The following is a 15450-nucleotide window of genomic DNA, read 5'->3' as shown; positions in this document are numbered from 1 at the left end:
TCTGACAGAAAACAAAAGAATATTATACATAATTGGTAATATTACCTACGTCGATTGATAGACGATTTCATAAAATTTGCCTAATTCAGTCAGTATCAAGTCTCAACTCTGTGGACAACTGTAAGGATTCAAGAAGAGAGCTTATCAAAGAATATCAACAAGCTTTAAGTTTGTTCATGTGGAAAAATCTGTTGCTGAAAAAGAAAGCAAAAACATTATATGAAATATTCAATTACATTTTCTAAATCAAATAGTGAATATTAATTCGTTCGATTACCTAGTCATTAAAAATTAGTTATTTCTTGCCCATGACATGCAATACATTATGTTTGCTTGTACATTCTAACAGCAAACAAAGATAACATACAGGTATTAAGTGTAAGAGATCTGTAAAGTTGCAGGTAAAGATAAGTGATTAAGTAATAATTGAAATAACGTGTCGACATAAATTAGCTGGGCTCAGTCTTGAAAAAACCTGAGAAGCAAGTGAAACCAATTGTATTTTGAAGGTGGGAGACATGTGAATTAACTTAAGAAGCAGGTGGGGTGGGGGAAGTGTAAGTATCTTATTTGCTAGAGGTCAAAACATCTGAGTTGGTTGGAGAGGGGCCCTGTAGTTGGGAAAGGAGGAAGATTAGGCGCAGCAACTCAGAAGAGTTTATGGAGTTGGTGGTTAGGTGGCTTTATTGGAAATCATTCCTTTACTAAGTTTCCGCTTCACTTTCTTTAAGCAATGATGTGTGAAGTGATGCCCACGATTAATGAGGACACCCCAATGAGCCAAAGGGGGTCCCAAAGCAGTGGCTCGGACTCAGACTCCCATTTTGAGCAGCTGATGGTGAATATGCTAGATGAGAGGGATCGTCTTCTGGACACGCTGCGGGAGACGCAGGAGAGCCTCTCGCTTGCCCAGCAAAGACTTCAGGATGTCATCTACGACAGAGACTCGCTCCAGAGACAGCTCAACTCGGCGTTGCCACAGGTAAGCTTCCTCTCCATTCCGGTTGAGAATGTGGTGGGGCTTGCGAAGAAGACTGGCTTTATTTACATTCTTATGTTTATTTTTTTCGACTTAATATAGTCGTATCTACCATGCATGTGTTTGATGAGGAAAAATGTAAAAATAGCTGGTACTTGCAAAACCTGGCCTCCAAACACCTCATGCTGTAGTATGTGCTCGTTGAGGGAAATGAGGGGGGCATGAGTTCCTATGCGGTGCCTTTCTTGAAAATTTTGTTTTTCTGGGTGGTGGGTAGAAAACCACTTGTTGCTTGGCTTTGAAGTACTAGAATGTGTGGATAGTTGCTTCTTTTTTATTTTAGCCATAATTGTACCTTTTGGAAATACATTTTTAAAAATCTTTGTGTGTTCTGTCTTTGGAAATGATAGTTTGGAAATACAGTCTAACCGTAGCTGTGCTTTTATTTAAAACTTCCTAATTTCTGCTTTAAGATTTTTAGTTATTGATGGGTTATGCTGTCTCCTCAAAAAATACATCAACCAGACTCTTTATTTTTAAAATAGTTTAGAAATTGGAACTAGATAAATGTTTAATGTATTCTCAAAGTGAACCTTATGTTAGTTTTTGCAAAAATCAATTTTGGTCAATTTAGTTTTGTCAGAAAATAAGGACTATCTTTTGTCTACAGAAGTTAATAGAATATAAATGATATTTTTTAACACTGCATCCCAATAAACTAGCTTTTTGAGTATGGGTTTACTGCATTTGTATTGTCTTCTCTCTATTGTGATATCTTTCACAAGCATGGAAAACTATGTCGTTGAGGTTGATAAAAGCATCAGGCCATGTGCCTTCCTAACTCACAGGGCAGTGCTGAGATATTTAGGAGTCTCAGAGCGGAAAGGCTCTTCAAGATCCCCAGGCAGGTGCCCGTTTGGAAATCCCCTTGATGCATGGCCGAGGTCCCAGTCTTCATTTTCAGTCAGTTTTTCTTGCAGTGAGATGAAATGATGTTTGTAAAAACTCTGACCTGTTATGAAAAGGTTGATTTAGGCACTCAGAGTGTGCTTACTCACTAGAAAAGGCAGTTCTATTTTTACCAAGAACTGTGGTTTTCTGAGTGGGTGTTCATTCTTTGCATTTGCTCTTCTCCTGGTGAGTTGAGTTATCATCACTCTGATTCTCCTCTGGGATGATTTAATTGGTTTATTCTGTTGTTACAGTAGGGCTCCAAGACTAATCAGGCTATTTCCATCATTCTGTGAGAGCATAAAATGAGGCAATCAATTTTCTTTCTGGATTCAATGTTGATTTAGGAAGCCTAGGATTGTTTTATATATTGGGGATGTATTCAACATACTTAGAGTATATGCTAGAATATCAATCAACTAAAGTTTGTGAGTTATATGAAAAACATTGTTAGATCTTCAATGCTACCTGTAAGACTCTGAATATGTTTCTTCTGTGTTTACTTTTTTATATTTTATTTAAGCATACATTTTAATTGGAAGCCTTTCTTCTTAGAATGTCACGTAAATTAACATTTTCTTTAAAACTTTTAAAATATTTTAATTGCAATTGTGTTCTCTAGATCAGAATACCTTCTGAAATTTTGTTTTGAAGTTGATTATAGTAACATACAATTTATGAGTCAAATTATGTTGGACCACTTGTGTTAGAGTTCAGTTATGTACTGATTGTAGTTGTATTTCTTAAATTATGGAAAAAGTAAATACATATTTCTGGTAAGAATTATATGAATACTCCTAATGCATGGAAAATTAAGCATTATTAAGTGTCTCATATTAGTACTAATCTGGCTTTGATACCAAAGTTTGTTACACATGTACAAATAAAATACCAATTTCAGAGCAATAGGTTTGGTACTTTAGGAATTATGAATACATATACTTAGATGTAGTTCAAATCTGTTTCATAATTACCTTGACACATTTTCTCTATTGGTTTGTATTTAGTATTGTAAATATCTGAATATCCATGAAAGCCACAAGTTCTTAAAAACAGCAATGATTCTGAGATTTCTTTTAAAGCGTGCATTTAATAAATTAGTCTGTAGCTTTAGAAGTATGTTTTCCTGGGAATATTAGAGGGATATTCATTATTAATTGGTATATTTGAGTCTTCTGGGATATTTTGTAAGCATTGTCCCTGCAGTGTCTGGTGTCTTATTTGACAGCTGAGAAAGGAAATGACTGTCGTAAATGTGAATTTTAAGGCATAAAAAGCAATATAAACTTTAAAAATAACACTAACATAAAAATGAAACATAGCAAATACAGGATGGAGCTGAATGTATTAACAAACTTTATGACATGGGTGTTTGAAATTAGCCAAACCAGGTTTACAGGTGTTGATGATTTTGAGCTTTGCTTTAATTGCTTTCTCACCTGTTAGCACTTTCTGAAGAAACAGCAATACGTTTTACAATCCTAACATTAAAACAGCCTTCCTATTTACTTTTTGCTTTATATTTATGGTGTCTGTGCTATAAGAGTACTAATCATTCCCTATATTCCACATATCCGTATATGATTTTTCTAAGCTATGCTTTCTTTTTTATAAAAAAGATTGGCTTACATTTATTGGAAAGGCAGAATCAACAGAGTAATATCTCCTGTATTTTGGTTCACTCCCCAAATGGCCTCAGTGGCCAAGTCTGGGCAAGGTCAGAGCCACAAGGCAGGAACTGCATCCTGGTCTCAACTGCACAGATTCGTTTTACTGTCTCACTGAATCTTCGATTCCGTATGCTCCTTACTTGGTCACCCTCTGCCTGGAAGTCACCATCCAGGTCTGTTGTAACTCCTTATCTGGGCTGCACCTGAGCATTCCTTCAGCTAGCACTTTCTTCTCCTTTGCTTGTTAATTCAGTCATTAATGGGCCATACTGTTTCTCAAGCGGTTCTCAAACGTCTTCCATTTCCTGTTCCTTCAGCAGCTGGCCCACACTTCTCTGCTGTATCTGCTAACATTTCCCCTTTTGTCCCTGTGTCACTTTTTGTTTGAGTAAATTGCTTGATTTCCCATACTGTGACAAGTTAAATACCAGTCCTTATTCTCAATGCATGCTCACCTGTCTGCCTGTAACAGGGTTTTTGGTTGATTACTTGTCTTAACTAAGGCTTGTCTTTTCCCGGAAGTATTTGCTTGTGTGAGGTACATTTTCTCTCTATTCCTACCTTTTACCACTTAGTGTTTATAGTCAAATGTTATCTATTTATGTGACATTTTCTCACACCAGAACTTTCTGCAAAATACTTTCATAGTTAAATCATCCCCAATCCTTGGGATTACCAGAGTCCTCGGCCCTTCCATGGGCTTTAACAATAAAAACAGAACTAGCAATCAACTTAAATAATAAGGTCTAGTTTGCATGGAGACTCTCACACTTCAGCTGGATTCAGGACGTTAGATTTCCATGCTGCAAAAAGTGGTTATAACAACACGCTATATGGTAGTTTGTGATGATTAAAGAAATCTACACAAATAAGTACAAATGGATTTATATACCTCTAAGTGTAATTTTTATCTAGAAAGCCAGCATATTAATATTTCCTTGTATGTATGAATACTCATTTGAAAATGTTGAAATATTGAAAATGTTGAAAATATTGATATGAAATAAATTTTGGGGGAACAAGGAATATACTTTTCAGTTATCAATACTTCTCAATTATTGAAAATACTTGAAAGAGAACTTAGAAAAGAGATCTAAGTGGGATGACTTTTCTATTGCAAAAAATCAATGTAGGGGATCTCAAAGTTTTACATTTGCTTTATTTAGTAAACCTTGTGTTTCTACTGGGTATTGTCTAATTGTTATGTTTGCTAAAAATATGAGGGGGGGAGGAAATAGTGTGGCTCTGAGAGAGGTTAAAAAGAAATTTGCTAATATTTAGAATTAAGTGAAAATATCTTGCTTCACATAAAATCTCTTAAATATTGTAAAAGAAAACTTTTCCAGAGACCCCAACTTATAAAATTTAAAACATTTGGAAAATTTTCACTTAATGTAACATTGCTGTTTTAACTGTATTGTAACTGGTGTGGGATTGTTGCAGGGGAATAGGGAGTTAGAAAGTGACTATTTTGTGACCACTCACCTTTAATTTTGGGGGAAATAGTTACTATGTAACAAAAATAAATTAAGATAATTACTCCTCTGTAAAAAATGAACCCAAATAAACATGAGACTGAAGAAAGTAATATTGAATAAATTTGCTCTGTATGAAATTATTATGTAACTACTAAAAATTTCACACAAAATTGCTATTGCAGAAATATTTTTAAAATATTTATTTGAAAGATTTGTAGAGAGAAGAGACCGAGTACATGCTTTCATTGGCAGGTTCACTCCCCACATGGCTGCAACAGCTGGAGCTGAGCCAGTTTGAAGGCAGAGGCGAGGAGTTTATTCCCAGTCTGCCATGGGTGCAGGGTCCCAAGAATTTGGGCAGTCTTTTGCTACTTGCTCAGGTACGTTATCAGGGAGCTGCATTGGAAGTGGAGTGGCTGGGACTTTAACAATGGCCATGCGGGAAGCCGGCACTGCCAATGGTGGATGAAACTACTATGCCTTAGCATTAGCCCCTACACAAGTATTTTTAATCAGTAACTGTGAAAGGAATCAAAGCAGTCCAATGAGTCAGTAGTTATGCATCCTGCATGTGATAGACTGCCATTCTTTCTGTTCTGTGCCTTGCAGAATGGGCTCAGTCTCCACAGGAGACAGACCATTGCTAGCTTCAACCCTATTTTTACTTTAAGACTAAACAGGAATTAAAACAATAACCAGCAAGTTATGCTGATGGGAAATGCTATAGTGAGGATGAAGTAGCCATAGGACTATTCATAAATACAGGGACTATTCACAAATATAGAGAAAATCAAGAACTAGAGTTTTATGGGAAATCATGGGAATTATTCTACCATTTTGATTTTGGATTGATGGTAAAACATTGATGCCTGAACTGTTTGTTACTTTCAAAAAACTTGGGAAAAACAGCAAAAAAGCTTCAGTGGCGTACAAAAATATGAATTTGTCTGATTCAGTTGAACAATACCTGGCTTAACTAATCTTGGCTGGATTGATGGGGATAGCTGTTAGACAGTGACTATTGGTGGCTCCAAGAAGCTCTTGGCTACGCCAACTGGGGCCATTGAGTTCTATATGTCTTACTCAGGAATACTGTAGATCTAACTAGTTCTCATTGTCGTGAAGGAATAAGAAAACAAAAAATAGTCCATGCTTTTGAAACTTTTTCTTGAATTTTAGAAAAGGATTTATTAATTTGAAAGGAAAGATTAAACACACACACACGTGTGTGTGTGTGTGTGTAATAGTCATCTTTCAACCTGTGGCTCATTCCCCCAAATGAGTGCAAAAGCTAGGACTGAGCAAGACAGCATTGATAGCATGCTGCAATTGCAGGTGGTGTCTTAGTCCACTGTGCCGTGTCTTTTTAGTTAATGTCCTTTGGCCAAACCCAGAGACTGTGTGGACAGAATTACACATCCATGTGTGTAGATAGAAGTGAATCACTAGAACAATGGTAAAGTCGATCCATCACAAGTGTAACTAAAGGAACCATTTGTATAAATATGATGCTAATGAAGATTGTGATTCTTACAGAAGTATGGGTGATTTAAGTTGGAATGTGAATCATAAGACTAGGAAAGGCAACAGGAAGATAAAGAGCCTTTAAAAGAATGGACAATATCGTGTAGTGCAGTGAATGGACAAGAGTTTGGATTTGAACTTGGAGGGATGAATTTATATTACAGCTCTTTTCCTAGATAAAAAAACATTTGGTAAATCAGCTAAGTTCTCTGAAACTATTTCATTAACTTAGAAGATGAGATGATGTTTATTCTTACGAATGGTTGAGAGAAAGAATGTGCATATACCACATAAGCCATCATCTTACAATGTTATATACTTTTTCATAAGTTGTATTGTGCTGGTATGTGCCTTGATGAGAAATTAAGGGAGCCCACTTAAGAAGAGGCATTCATTTGTCTTCCATTTTGAAGCACAAACGATGTAAGTTGACAATTAGAGTGTAACAGATCATGTCCTATAGAAACCTTTATTCTGGGTGTGAACTAGCTCTGTATCCTTTTTGCTTTCTACTTACTACTTCAATAACCTTGGTAAAAGCATGTGATTCAAATAATGATAGAAACTACTCTATAGGATTGCTATGAGAAATAAATGAGTTGGAACATGTCAAATGATCAATTCAGAGCCTCAAAGATAGCTACATTTAACATTTTATTGAGCATGTGCTATTGTTGCCATTATTCCTGTAATATCACCATCATGATCTTTATCCAACCTTAGCTACAGTGTTACTAAGCAATAATGGACAGTAGCACAAAGTGAGAGCACTAAAGATATTTACTGCCTTCAATCTTCACCAACTGTTGGAAGTGCTTTGCTTTACTTAAAAAACATATTGAGGCTTGTCTTTTGCCTATGAGTAAAAATGCTGAGAAATGCCATTGACTCACATTGGAGTACCTGGATTCAAGTCCCAGCTGTGGTTCCCCAGCAGAATTTCCTACTGAGACAAATCTAGTAGGTAGCAGTGATGGCTTATGTAGTTGGGTTTCTGCCACCCACATGGGGCACCTGAATTGGTTTTCGACTTCCTACCTTTGATGGTAGCTCACATGTGCCTGGTAGATGTGAAGTCTCAGGCGTGTGTGTGTGTGTGTGTGTGTGAGAGAGAGAGAGAGATATCTCATGCTATGTCTTTACACTCTTCCATTGCAAATTAATTAAAAAAAATAAAGTACACTGCCATCTCCTATGTGGCTTTTTGGTTTCTTTAATTGCCCTGGGCAATCTCCCAGTCTTTGACCCTTGATTATATACATCGAAGGATACTTCCTAAACCCGCCAATTGTACTGATATTGTAACATCTGGATTGAATACCTTCTTTTTCAGTGAAACCTAATATCACCACACAAAATGTTTTATCCTTTGATTTGCCAAAAAGGATACTGCAACTTTTGTTATCTGCTATTATTGCCATCCTATATTGTTAATGTGTTCTTTATTTCTTTGTTCTCTTTGTTTTCCTCATTTGATATGATATTTCGTTGCAAGCTTTAGTTCTGTTTTCTACCTCAAGGCTTACAATCTAATTCCTATCATTATGTTCCCTAAAAAATAATGCTCTTGTCTTTGCCACCCATACCTACATTTTTTTAAAATCCACTGATCCCTTTTATTCTTCATGCTCCTTGACCTATCTATGAAAAACAACATTGTCAGTCACCTTGTCTTTAATTTCTCATGTTCTTCATTCTCCATAATCATTCTCTTTGTAGGTGGGGGATGCTGTCTTTCTATGCCCATTGCTTTCTAAGTACCTCCACCCACTTACATGTCTGCCCATACCCACACCTGTCTACTTGCACTCCTCAGTTTTAAGCATTGCCCTTCCTATATGATACATCACTCTACATTTTGGATGCTTTTTAAACCTCTTCTTTTGATTAGTTTTTCCTTTGTCCTAAGTATCTTAAATTATTCTTCCTCTCTATTGCATCTATAATAACATATTTTAATCTGTTTCTTAAAATTGAATGACAACAACTTAATTTGCAACTTATTAATTTACAACCCGTTCCTTTCCTGTACATGACTTTCCCAATGTGTCTGTTCCCCATTGTCTCAATTTCTTCAACTTTTGGACCGCAGTTTGGTTTTCCCTGTAGCTCATTATTGTGCATATTTGCTGTCATAGATAAGCAACTTGTGTTTGATACTTTGACTGCTCCCCCAAAATTAGTTCCTGAACACCCATGAAGCAAAACCACCTTAGTTTTAAAATATTTTTACTTCTTCCTTTAGTTATTGTGTCTGTAGATGACTTTTCATTTAGATATTCCTTCAAAATTAGCTAGCAAATATGAGATTACTTAAAATGTCTGAGAAAATCCCCACTATATCTCATGTCCAATAATGCATTATTAAAACATGTGGTTACTAAAGTGTCTCCCTCTGTGTGTTTGTGTGTGTGTGTGTGTGTGTAAATGTATTTGAGGTAAAACTAAAATATTGAGGTGTAAGAGTTTGCAAGCAATGCTAAGTCAAAGTCAAATTCTAAGTCCATTACTAAATCAAGTTACATATTAAGACTGTACAAACATTGAAGTGTAAGATCTGGAAAGGGATCAGAATTGTTGGTGAGGAATTTCGGTTTATTATGCACAATCTAGCACTCCCTGAATAGGAAGAGGTGATTGTCATTCAACTTAACCAAGTATGCAGGGTTCTTAGAGATCAGTTTGCCATATTTCCTCTAGCAAGTAAGAATATAGAGATTGAAATATAATAGCAGGGTTGATGGCTGGGGATGCACCAATGATTATAGATCAAAGAGTTTCAGGGCAGTTCGATATCCAAACAGAAGTTAATGACTTTTAGAAAGCAAAAGGGACCCTTCATGAAAAACATACTTGAGGTTATCTTAAACCCTTAGGGTGGGTGAACACAGAAATTCAGGTTCCCTGGTGGTGAATCATGAGGCACATGGAGGACTGACTCCAGAGAAGAGACTGAGGGCAATTCAAGTAAACTGGAGTGAAACCTGTAAGAGGTCCTTTGAGAAGGCCCACATGAATCCTTAGAGAAGAGGCATCATTGATGGTGGATATGTCGTTCAGATCATGTGCGTAGTTATTCTGGCCTTCACTCTTGTTCCTTTTCCATCCCCGTTCCCGTTTAACTGCTCATTTGCTCTTCTCCAGCTCCCACTCGGCCACAGTCTGAAAAAATTGCTGGGTTTCGGAAGTACAGAAAGAAGACCATGCCCTCCAATGCAGAGTTCAAAGATAGAAGCAAACCTTGATGGAGTGTAAGATGGGAGGAGAGCTTCAGGTGGTTAGAAACTCAGAGGGTTGTATATTGTATAATTCCCTAGTAAAACTTACTTCTGAAACAAAAGGGCAGATAATTTGTGTCTAAGCATAGCAGAAAGGCTAGGACATCTGTCTGAAATTTTGTTTGGAATTTCTTCATTTTAGGAAATCCAAGGAGACATAATCTTGATTACTAAATCCAGTTCATTAATTCAAATGATTAGAGATAATATCTCAATGAATATTCAAAATAGTCCAATATGCTTGTAACCATTATTACAATTCACAGCATACAGAAGATGAAACTAGACATAAGAGGTTAAATAACTTGCTCGACAGTACAGTTTTGGTATTCTCCAAGATGGCATCAATGGGATATTTTGTTTTGCTCTCAGTCATGTTCTTTATCACATTCTTTTAAATCTAGATTAAAAGAAATATTAAACTTCCCTGGGAAGCTTCTTTATGAGACGTGAGAAAGCATCTATCATGGGTACTTACAGGAAACTAAATTATAACTAAAGAAATGTGGAATTATTATATAGTGACTACAACTATCCAAGCATCCCAAATATTGATACCTATACCTTAAGTTTGTCTTTTATGTACTGAGCATACTTTGTAGCCTATTAGATTCCTTTTGTAAGCAAGATAGCATGAATTGCACAAAAATATTAACTAGAAAGTTCAATACTAAGATTTTAGTATCAATTTTGCCAAACCCCTGTGGCACTGGAGAAATATAAAAGTTGAGGTCTGTTTACTTACGTGCAAAGAGGGAATTCTAGTTTGTTCCAACCTGTTTTTTTTTTTACTAGTTTAACATAATTTTAAAATGCATATACTTAGCTTTGCTTGAATCATACCATTTAATGCACAATTACTATTAGTCTATTCTAATGTCAGACTCCTGGCCTATGGTATAACGTAATTAATATTTATGTTTTTAGATGCTCATCAACTTTGGTTCCTAGAAATATTTAGTGATACTCTGAGGGTGTTTCCTAAATACTACTAAATATAAAATTTGTCAATTACCTGAAATTTACTATTATTTTTACTTGTTTTTTTTTTTTTTTTTTTTCCCCATGAACTATCTAAGTTCCTGGAAAAGGCCAACTGCTTGCCTTCTATTTTAGTTCCTATCCTCTTTGCTATTTCTGGACTGAAGTTCTTTTTTCTGTGTTACACATGTTTTTCTATTTCTGATGGATTACAAAGCATAGCATTGTAAGATGCTTTTGTATTTTTCCCATTAAAAAAAAAAAAAAACTATTACTATGTTTTTTTTTCTACCAACTACTCCTCTGTTCATATTTCCTGTTTGGAAAAAAGAAAGTTGTGTTTTCTTATTTCTTCCATGTTTGTGCTCATTTTCTTCCCCTTTTCTCTTGAGTTAGGCATTCACTCAGCAACCTTAGCTGAACCTCTCTTGTGCTGTTATCAATCACTTCCCCCTAGTTAAGCGTAATGGTACATGTTCAGTCTTCTTTGCTATATAGCTGTCTGCATCAGGTCGGGTACGTGTCCCCTCTGTTGACACATTGGATTGGCTTCATACTTCATTAATAACTTGGTTGTTGAATACACCTCATCTTACTGACGCAGTAATGCTCGCTTATTCCTACACATGCTGTCGTCTTTTTCTCTTTGTGTTCCTACTAATCTTATTCATAACCACAATTTTTATTGATTCTGGAATTTTCATCTGTAAGCCAAATATTTTCAGATACTGTCAGATGCAAAATCAATACATTAGCAACTGAGTTCATGAGCCTCACCTGATCGCATACATGTCAATTCAGAGCAACATCAGTCATCCATTGGCTTATGCCAAGACCCTATGTGATCCAATCATTCTACGTTCTGTATTCAATCTAGCAGTGAAGTGTCTGTTTTTATATTGAAGGTACACAGAATTAGACCACAGTAATCATATCTCCAATTGTATCCTCATCAAAGTCATCATATTTGACCTGAGTTAGATGGAGTTTTCTGCTAAGAGATCCTGATTCTAACGATAATAATGTTTGTTTGACATCTACTCAAATCTGAGGTATTTCCTAAAATCAGTGTAAATATCCAGTTCTTTAAAGAGGTCCCTTATGTTGGCATCTGTCCCTTCCCTTTTATCTGTCTGTTAGTACCTCCTTATTCCTCCATACCCTCCACCCCAATCGTTGGCCCCTCCACATTCTGGAATCTTTAGGATCTTATTCAGACAACACCTTCTCGGTGAGACCACATCTGATTACTGTATTTAAGACAGAAGCTGCTGTTTGCTGCTGCTTGTATAGCATTTGTAGTCATCTAGTACTGCATATTTTGTTGTTGTTCTTGCTTATTTCTGTTTCCCCACTGGATTCTATGGTATGTTACATTTGATTCATTGTTGAATTTCCTACTTAGAGTAGTATAGTGGGCTGTGGCAATAAAAAATTACGAAGTAAAACTTGATTGTTAAAACATAGCCACCATGATTTCCATTTTACACTTATTTGGAAAATCATACTATCATTAAAATACTTAGCACATATTAAAAATTTTGATGAATCAAGGAAAAATACAGTTCGTGGGGCCATTGGTTAAGGTGTCTGCAACACCAGTTATTATATGTGTGTGTATGTGTGTATATATATATATACAATACATATTATATGTATATTTTATATATAGCTGTATACAACATATGCAAAATATATATAATGTTAAAAATACAATAAAATATAAAATAACACTGGCATTGACATTGTATCTCAAATCGCTTTCTAAGATGAAACCAGTTTTATGATGAGGAGCTAATGGCGTTTAGAATAATTTACTATAAATTATTTAATAGGTAATATTAGCCCAACTTCTTCTGAATTTAAATTCCACCCATACTTACATTTTCATACCCTTATGCTAAGGGATTTATTTTCTAAATTAATCTAGCTCCCATCAAAGAAATTATAGAAATAATTGTATGATGTCATGTTACCACAGCTATTGACTTACATTTTGTGAAAGGACCAAAAAGGTTTATTTGGCTTCCCTCTTTGAAAAAGTTTATATTTTAATTATTAAGTTTTTACTTTTTCATGCTTCTTGGCATTCTCATTTGCTCATGAAAAATTCACCAAAAGAAAAATAAAAATGCATTGGCACCATAAAGATAGTTTTCTAGCTGTAGTTTTCTATAGTGATGGCACCATAAAGATAGTTTTCTAGCTATAGTTTTCTATAGTGATTTGTAATACTTTGAGATACTTAATAATAGGATTAATATAATTCTCTCATTTTTATCAATCTTTGATAAATTCTGGATTAATAGAGACTTTGAATTTCATATGACTTACTTTTCCTGGCTTATTCCTCCCAGAGTTGTATGGTTCAGGGCAAAGCGCAGCTGTTAAAATGCCCCAGATTGTGGGGAAAAAAGAAGAATTTAGAATAATGGCTGCAATATTCTTATTTTAAAACATGGCAGTAACACCTAACTAATTATATCACACATTTCTGTATTGATCTCCATAATGTAGTTAAGGGTCACAGAAGAGCAGCTACTTAATAGCTTATGTGTCATGGCCCATAACATCCATGCTTTTTCTTTTTTGATCACATAACAGTCATAGTAATTGACTGACTTAATTTAAACAAGAGTAGTGAGCAGGATACATAAGGGGTGGCTTTTTGAAAATCTTATTTATTGGAAAGGCAGTTATAAAGATAGAGCAAGAGAGAGAAGTGAGAAGTGTTCCTTCTGCAGCTCACTCTCCAAATGGTCTCAGTGACTGGGGCTCATCCAGGTGAAGGAAGGAGCCAGCAGCTCTGTCTGCATCTCCCATATGGGTGATAAGGGCCCAGGATCATGGGCTATCCTTCACTGTTTTCCCAGGTTCGTTAGCAGGAGGCTAGATTGGTAGCAGACAAGCAGGTACTCAAACCAGCACTCTAGTATTGGATGCTTATTTCACAAACAGCAGCTTAACCTGCTGTACCGTGTGGATGACAGGGATCCTATTACTGGAGCCATCAGGACTTCCTCCCAGGAGCCAGAGCCATGAATTGAACCCAGGACTTGAATTTACAATACACAAAAACTCCTCTGAAGTCAATAGGCAGATAATTTGAATAACTATTTCACCAGTGATGCTTAGTGGATTTCAACAAGTCCATGAAAATATCAACACCCAAAGGCATTGGGAAACCCATATTAAAAGTGTTCTATCAGATTATACTTCACACACAATAGAGAATGTATAATCAAAAATACAATACTAGCTGTTAATTTTGCTGTAGCGAATCTGGAACTTTCATATGTTGTAAGCTGTGTTGTAATACGGAACAACCACCACCAAAACTCATGTGTTTATTTCTTTTCTTTTTTTAAAGATGTATTAATTTTTATTGGAAAGTCAGATACACAGAGAGGAGGAGAGCTAGAGAGGAAGATCTTCTATCACTCCCCAAGTGGCCGCAACGGTTGCAGCTGAGCCAATCTGAAGCCAAAGCCAGGAACTTCTTCCAGGTCTCCCACACAGGTGCAGGGTCCCAAAGCTTTGGACCATCCTCGACTGCTTTCTCAGGCCACAAGCAGAGGGAAGTGGGGCTGCCAGGATTGGAAGTAGTGCCCATATGGGATCCCAGTGCATTCAAGGCAAGGACTTTAGCCACTATGCTATTGTGCCGGGCCTATGTGTGTATTTCTTTGAAACAGTATATATTTTACTCCAAGACATCTAACCGAGAGAAATGAAAACAGCCTGTTCACAGATTTTCAAAGCTGAATTATTCATGATGGCAATGTGGGAGCAGCACATTCCTCAGTCGGTAAATGGATGAGCAGTATATCGTCTATCCTTTCAGTGAAATACTACGTGCAATAACGAATAACGTATCACTTGTAATTACTCTTCTCTCATGGTAAGAAAGTCACTAACCACAAAATATGTGGAAAAGACTGACCTCAAATACAGAAGGTAGGCCCATGTTTGCTTGGGACTGACTGGACGACATGTGCTTGAAGATGGGGTCAAGGGACCTTCTAGGGAGTGATAGAAATTTTGGTGATGATGACACAACTTTATACATATTATGACTTTGAGCACATAAAGCATGTGAATTCATGGTGTGTAAATTCTTACCCAGTTAAGCTGTCTTTTTCTTTTAATCACTTGATTCATAATCACATGCAGAATGTTTCACAAACTTGGCTGAAAGTAAGAATCACCCATAGTTTATGATGACATTATCTTCTCTGAAAATTTTTGCTTTATATTAGCATTCACTTTAGGTAATTCATAAATTTGTAGAACATTAACCTAGAACATAAATCATTAAGCTTCTTATATTTTTAAAACCTGATTTCTAGTATACCTCCCTCCCCCTTCATATTCTATACTCTTTGCTCATAGCTTAAAATAAGTTAAATGTATTATTATTGCTGTATTGCTTAGCGCCATTTATGTTTTTTCCAAAAGCAATGCCAGCATCGAAGTATAGAGGATTAATCCTATATGTGTACAGTCACATTTCCAAAAATAATGTAGGACCAAATTTGGTTTTTATCTGCAGTTCACAATCACTAGCTATTTGAACAGGTTCACCTGGA

At 36.0% G+C, this 15450-nt stretch overlaps 1 protein-coding gene across 4 annotated transcripts in view; it reads left to right on the top strand.

The window, feature by feature from the left end:
• The first annotated feature begins 733 nt into the window (after nt 1–733).
• PPFIA2 (PTPRF interacting protein alpha 2) overlaps nt 734–15450 on the top strand; it is a 393655-nt gene continuing 378938 nt past the window's right edge. For 3 of the 4 annotated variants that reach the window (XM_058673335.1, XM_058673333.1, XM_058673332.1), the window contains exon 1: nt 734–982. In XM_058673335.1, coding sequence (XP_058529318.1) covers nt 734–982 — 249 coding nt within the window. The remainder of the gene's footprint in view (nt 983–15450) is intronic. The other variant, XM_058673334.1, reaches the window with a different exon arrangement.

The sequence above is a fragment of the Ochotona princeps genome, chromosome 15 (assembly GCF_030435755.1).
Source record: "Ochotona princeps isolate mOchPri1 chromosome 15, mOchPri1.hap1, whole genome shotgun sequence".
NCBI classification, from domain to species: Eukaryota; Metazoa; Chordata; class Mammalia; order Lagomorpha; family Ochotonidae; genus Ochotona; species Ochotona princeps.
This window is presented reverse-complemented; position numbering and strand designations above follow the sequence as displayed.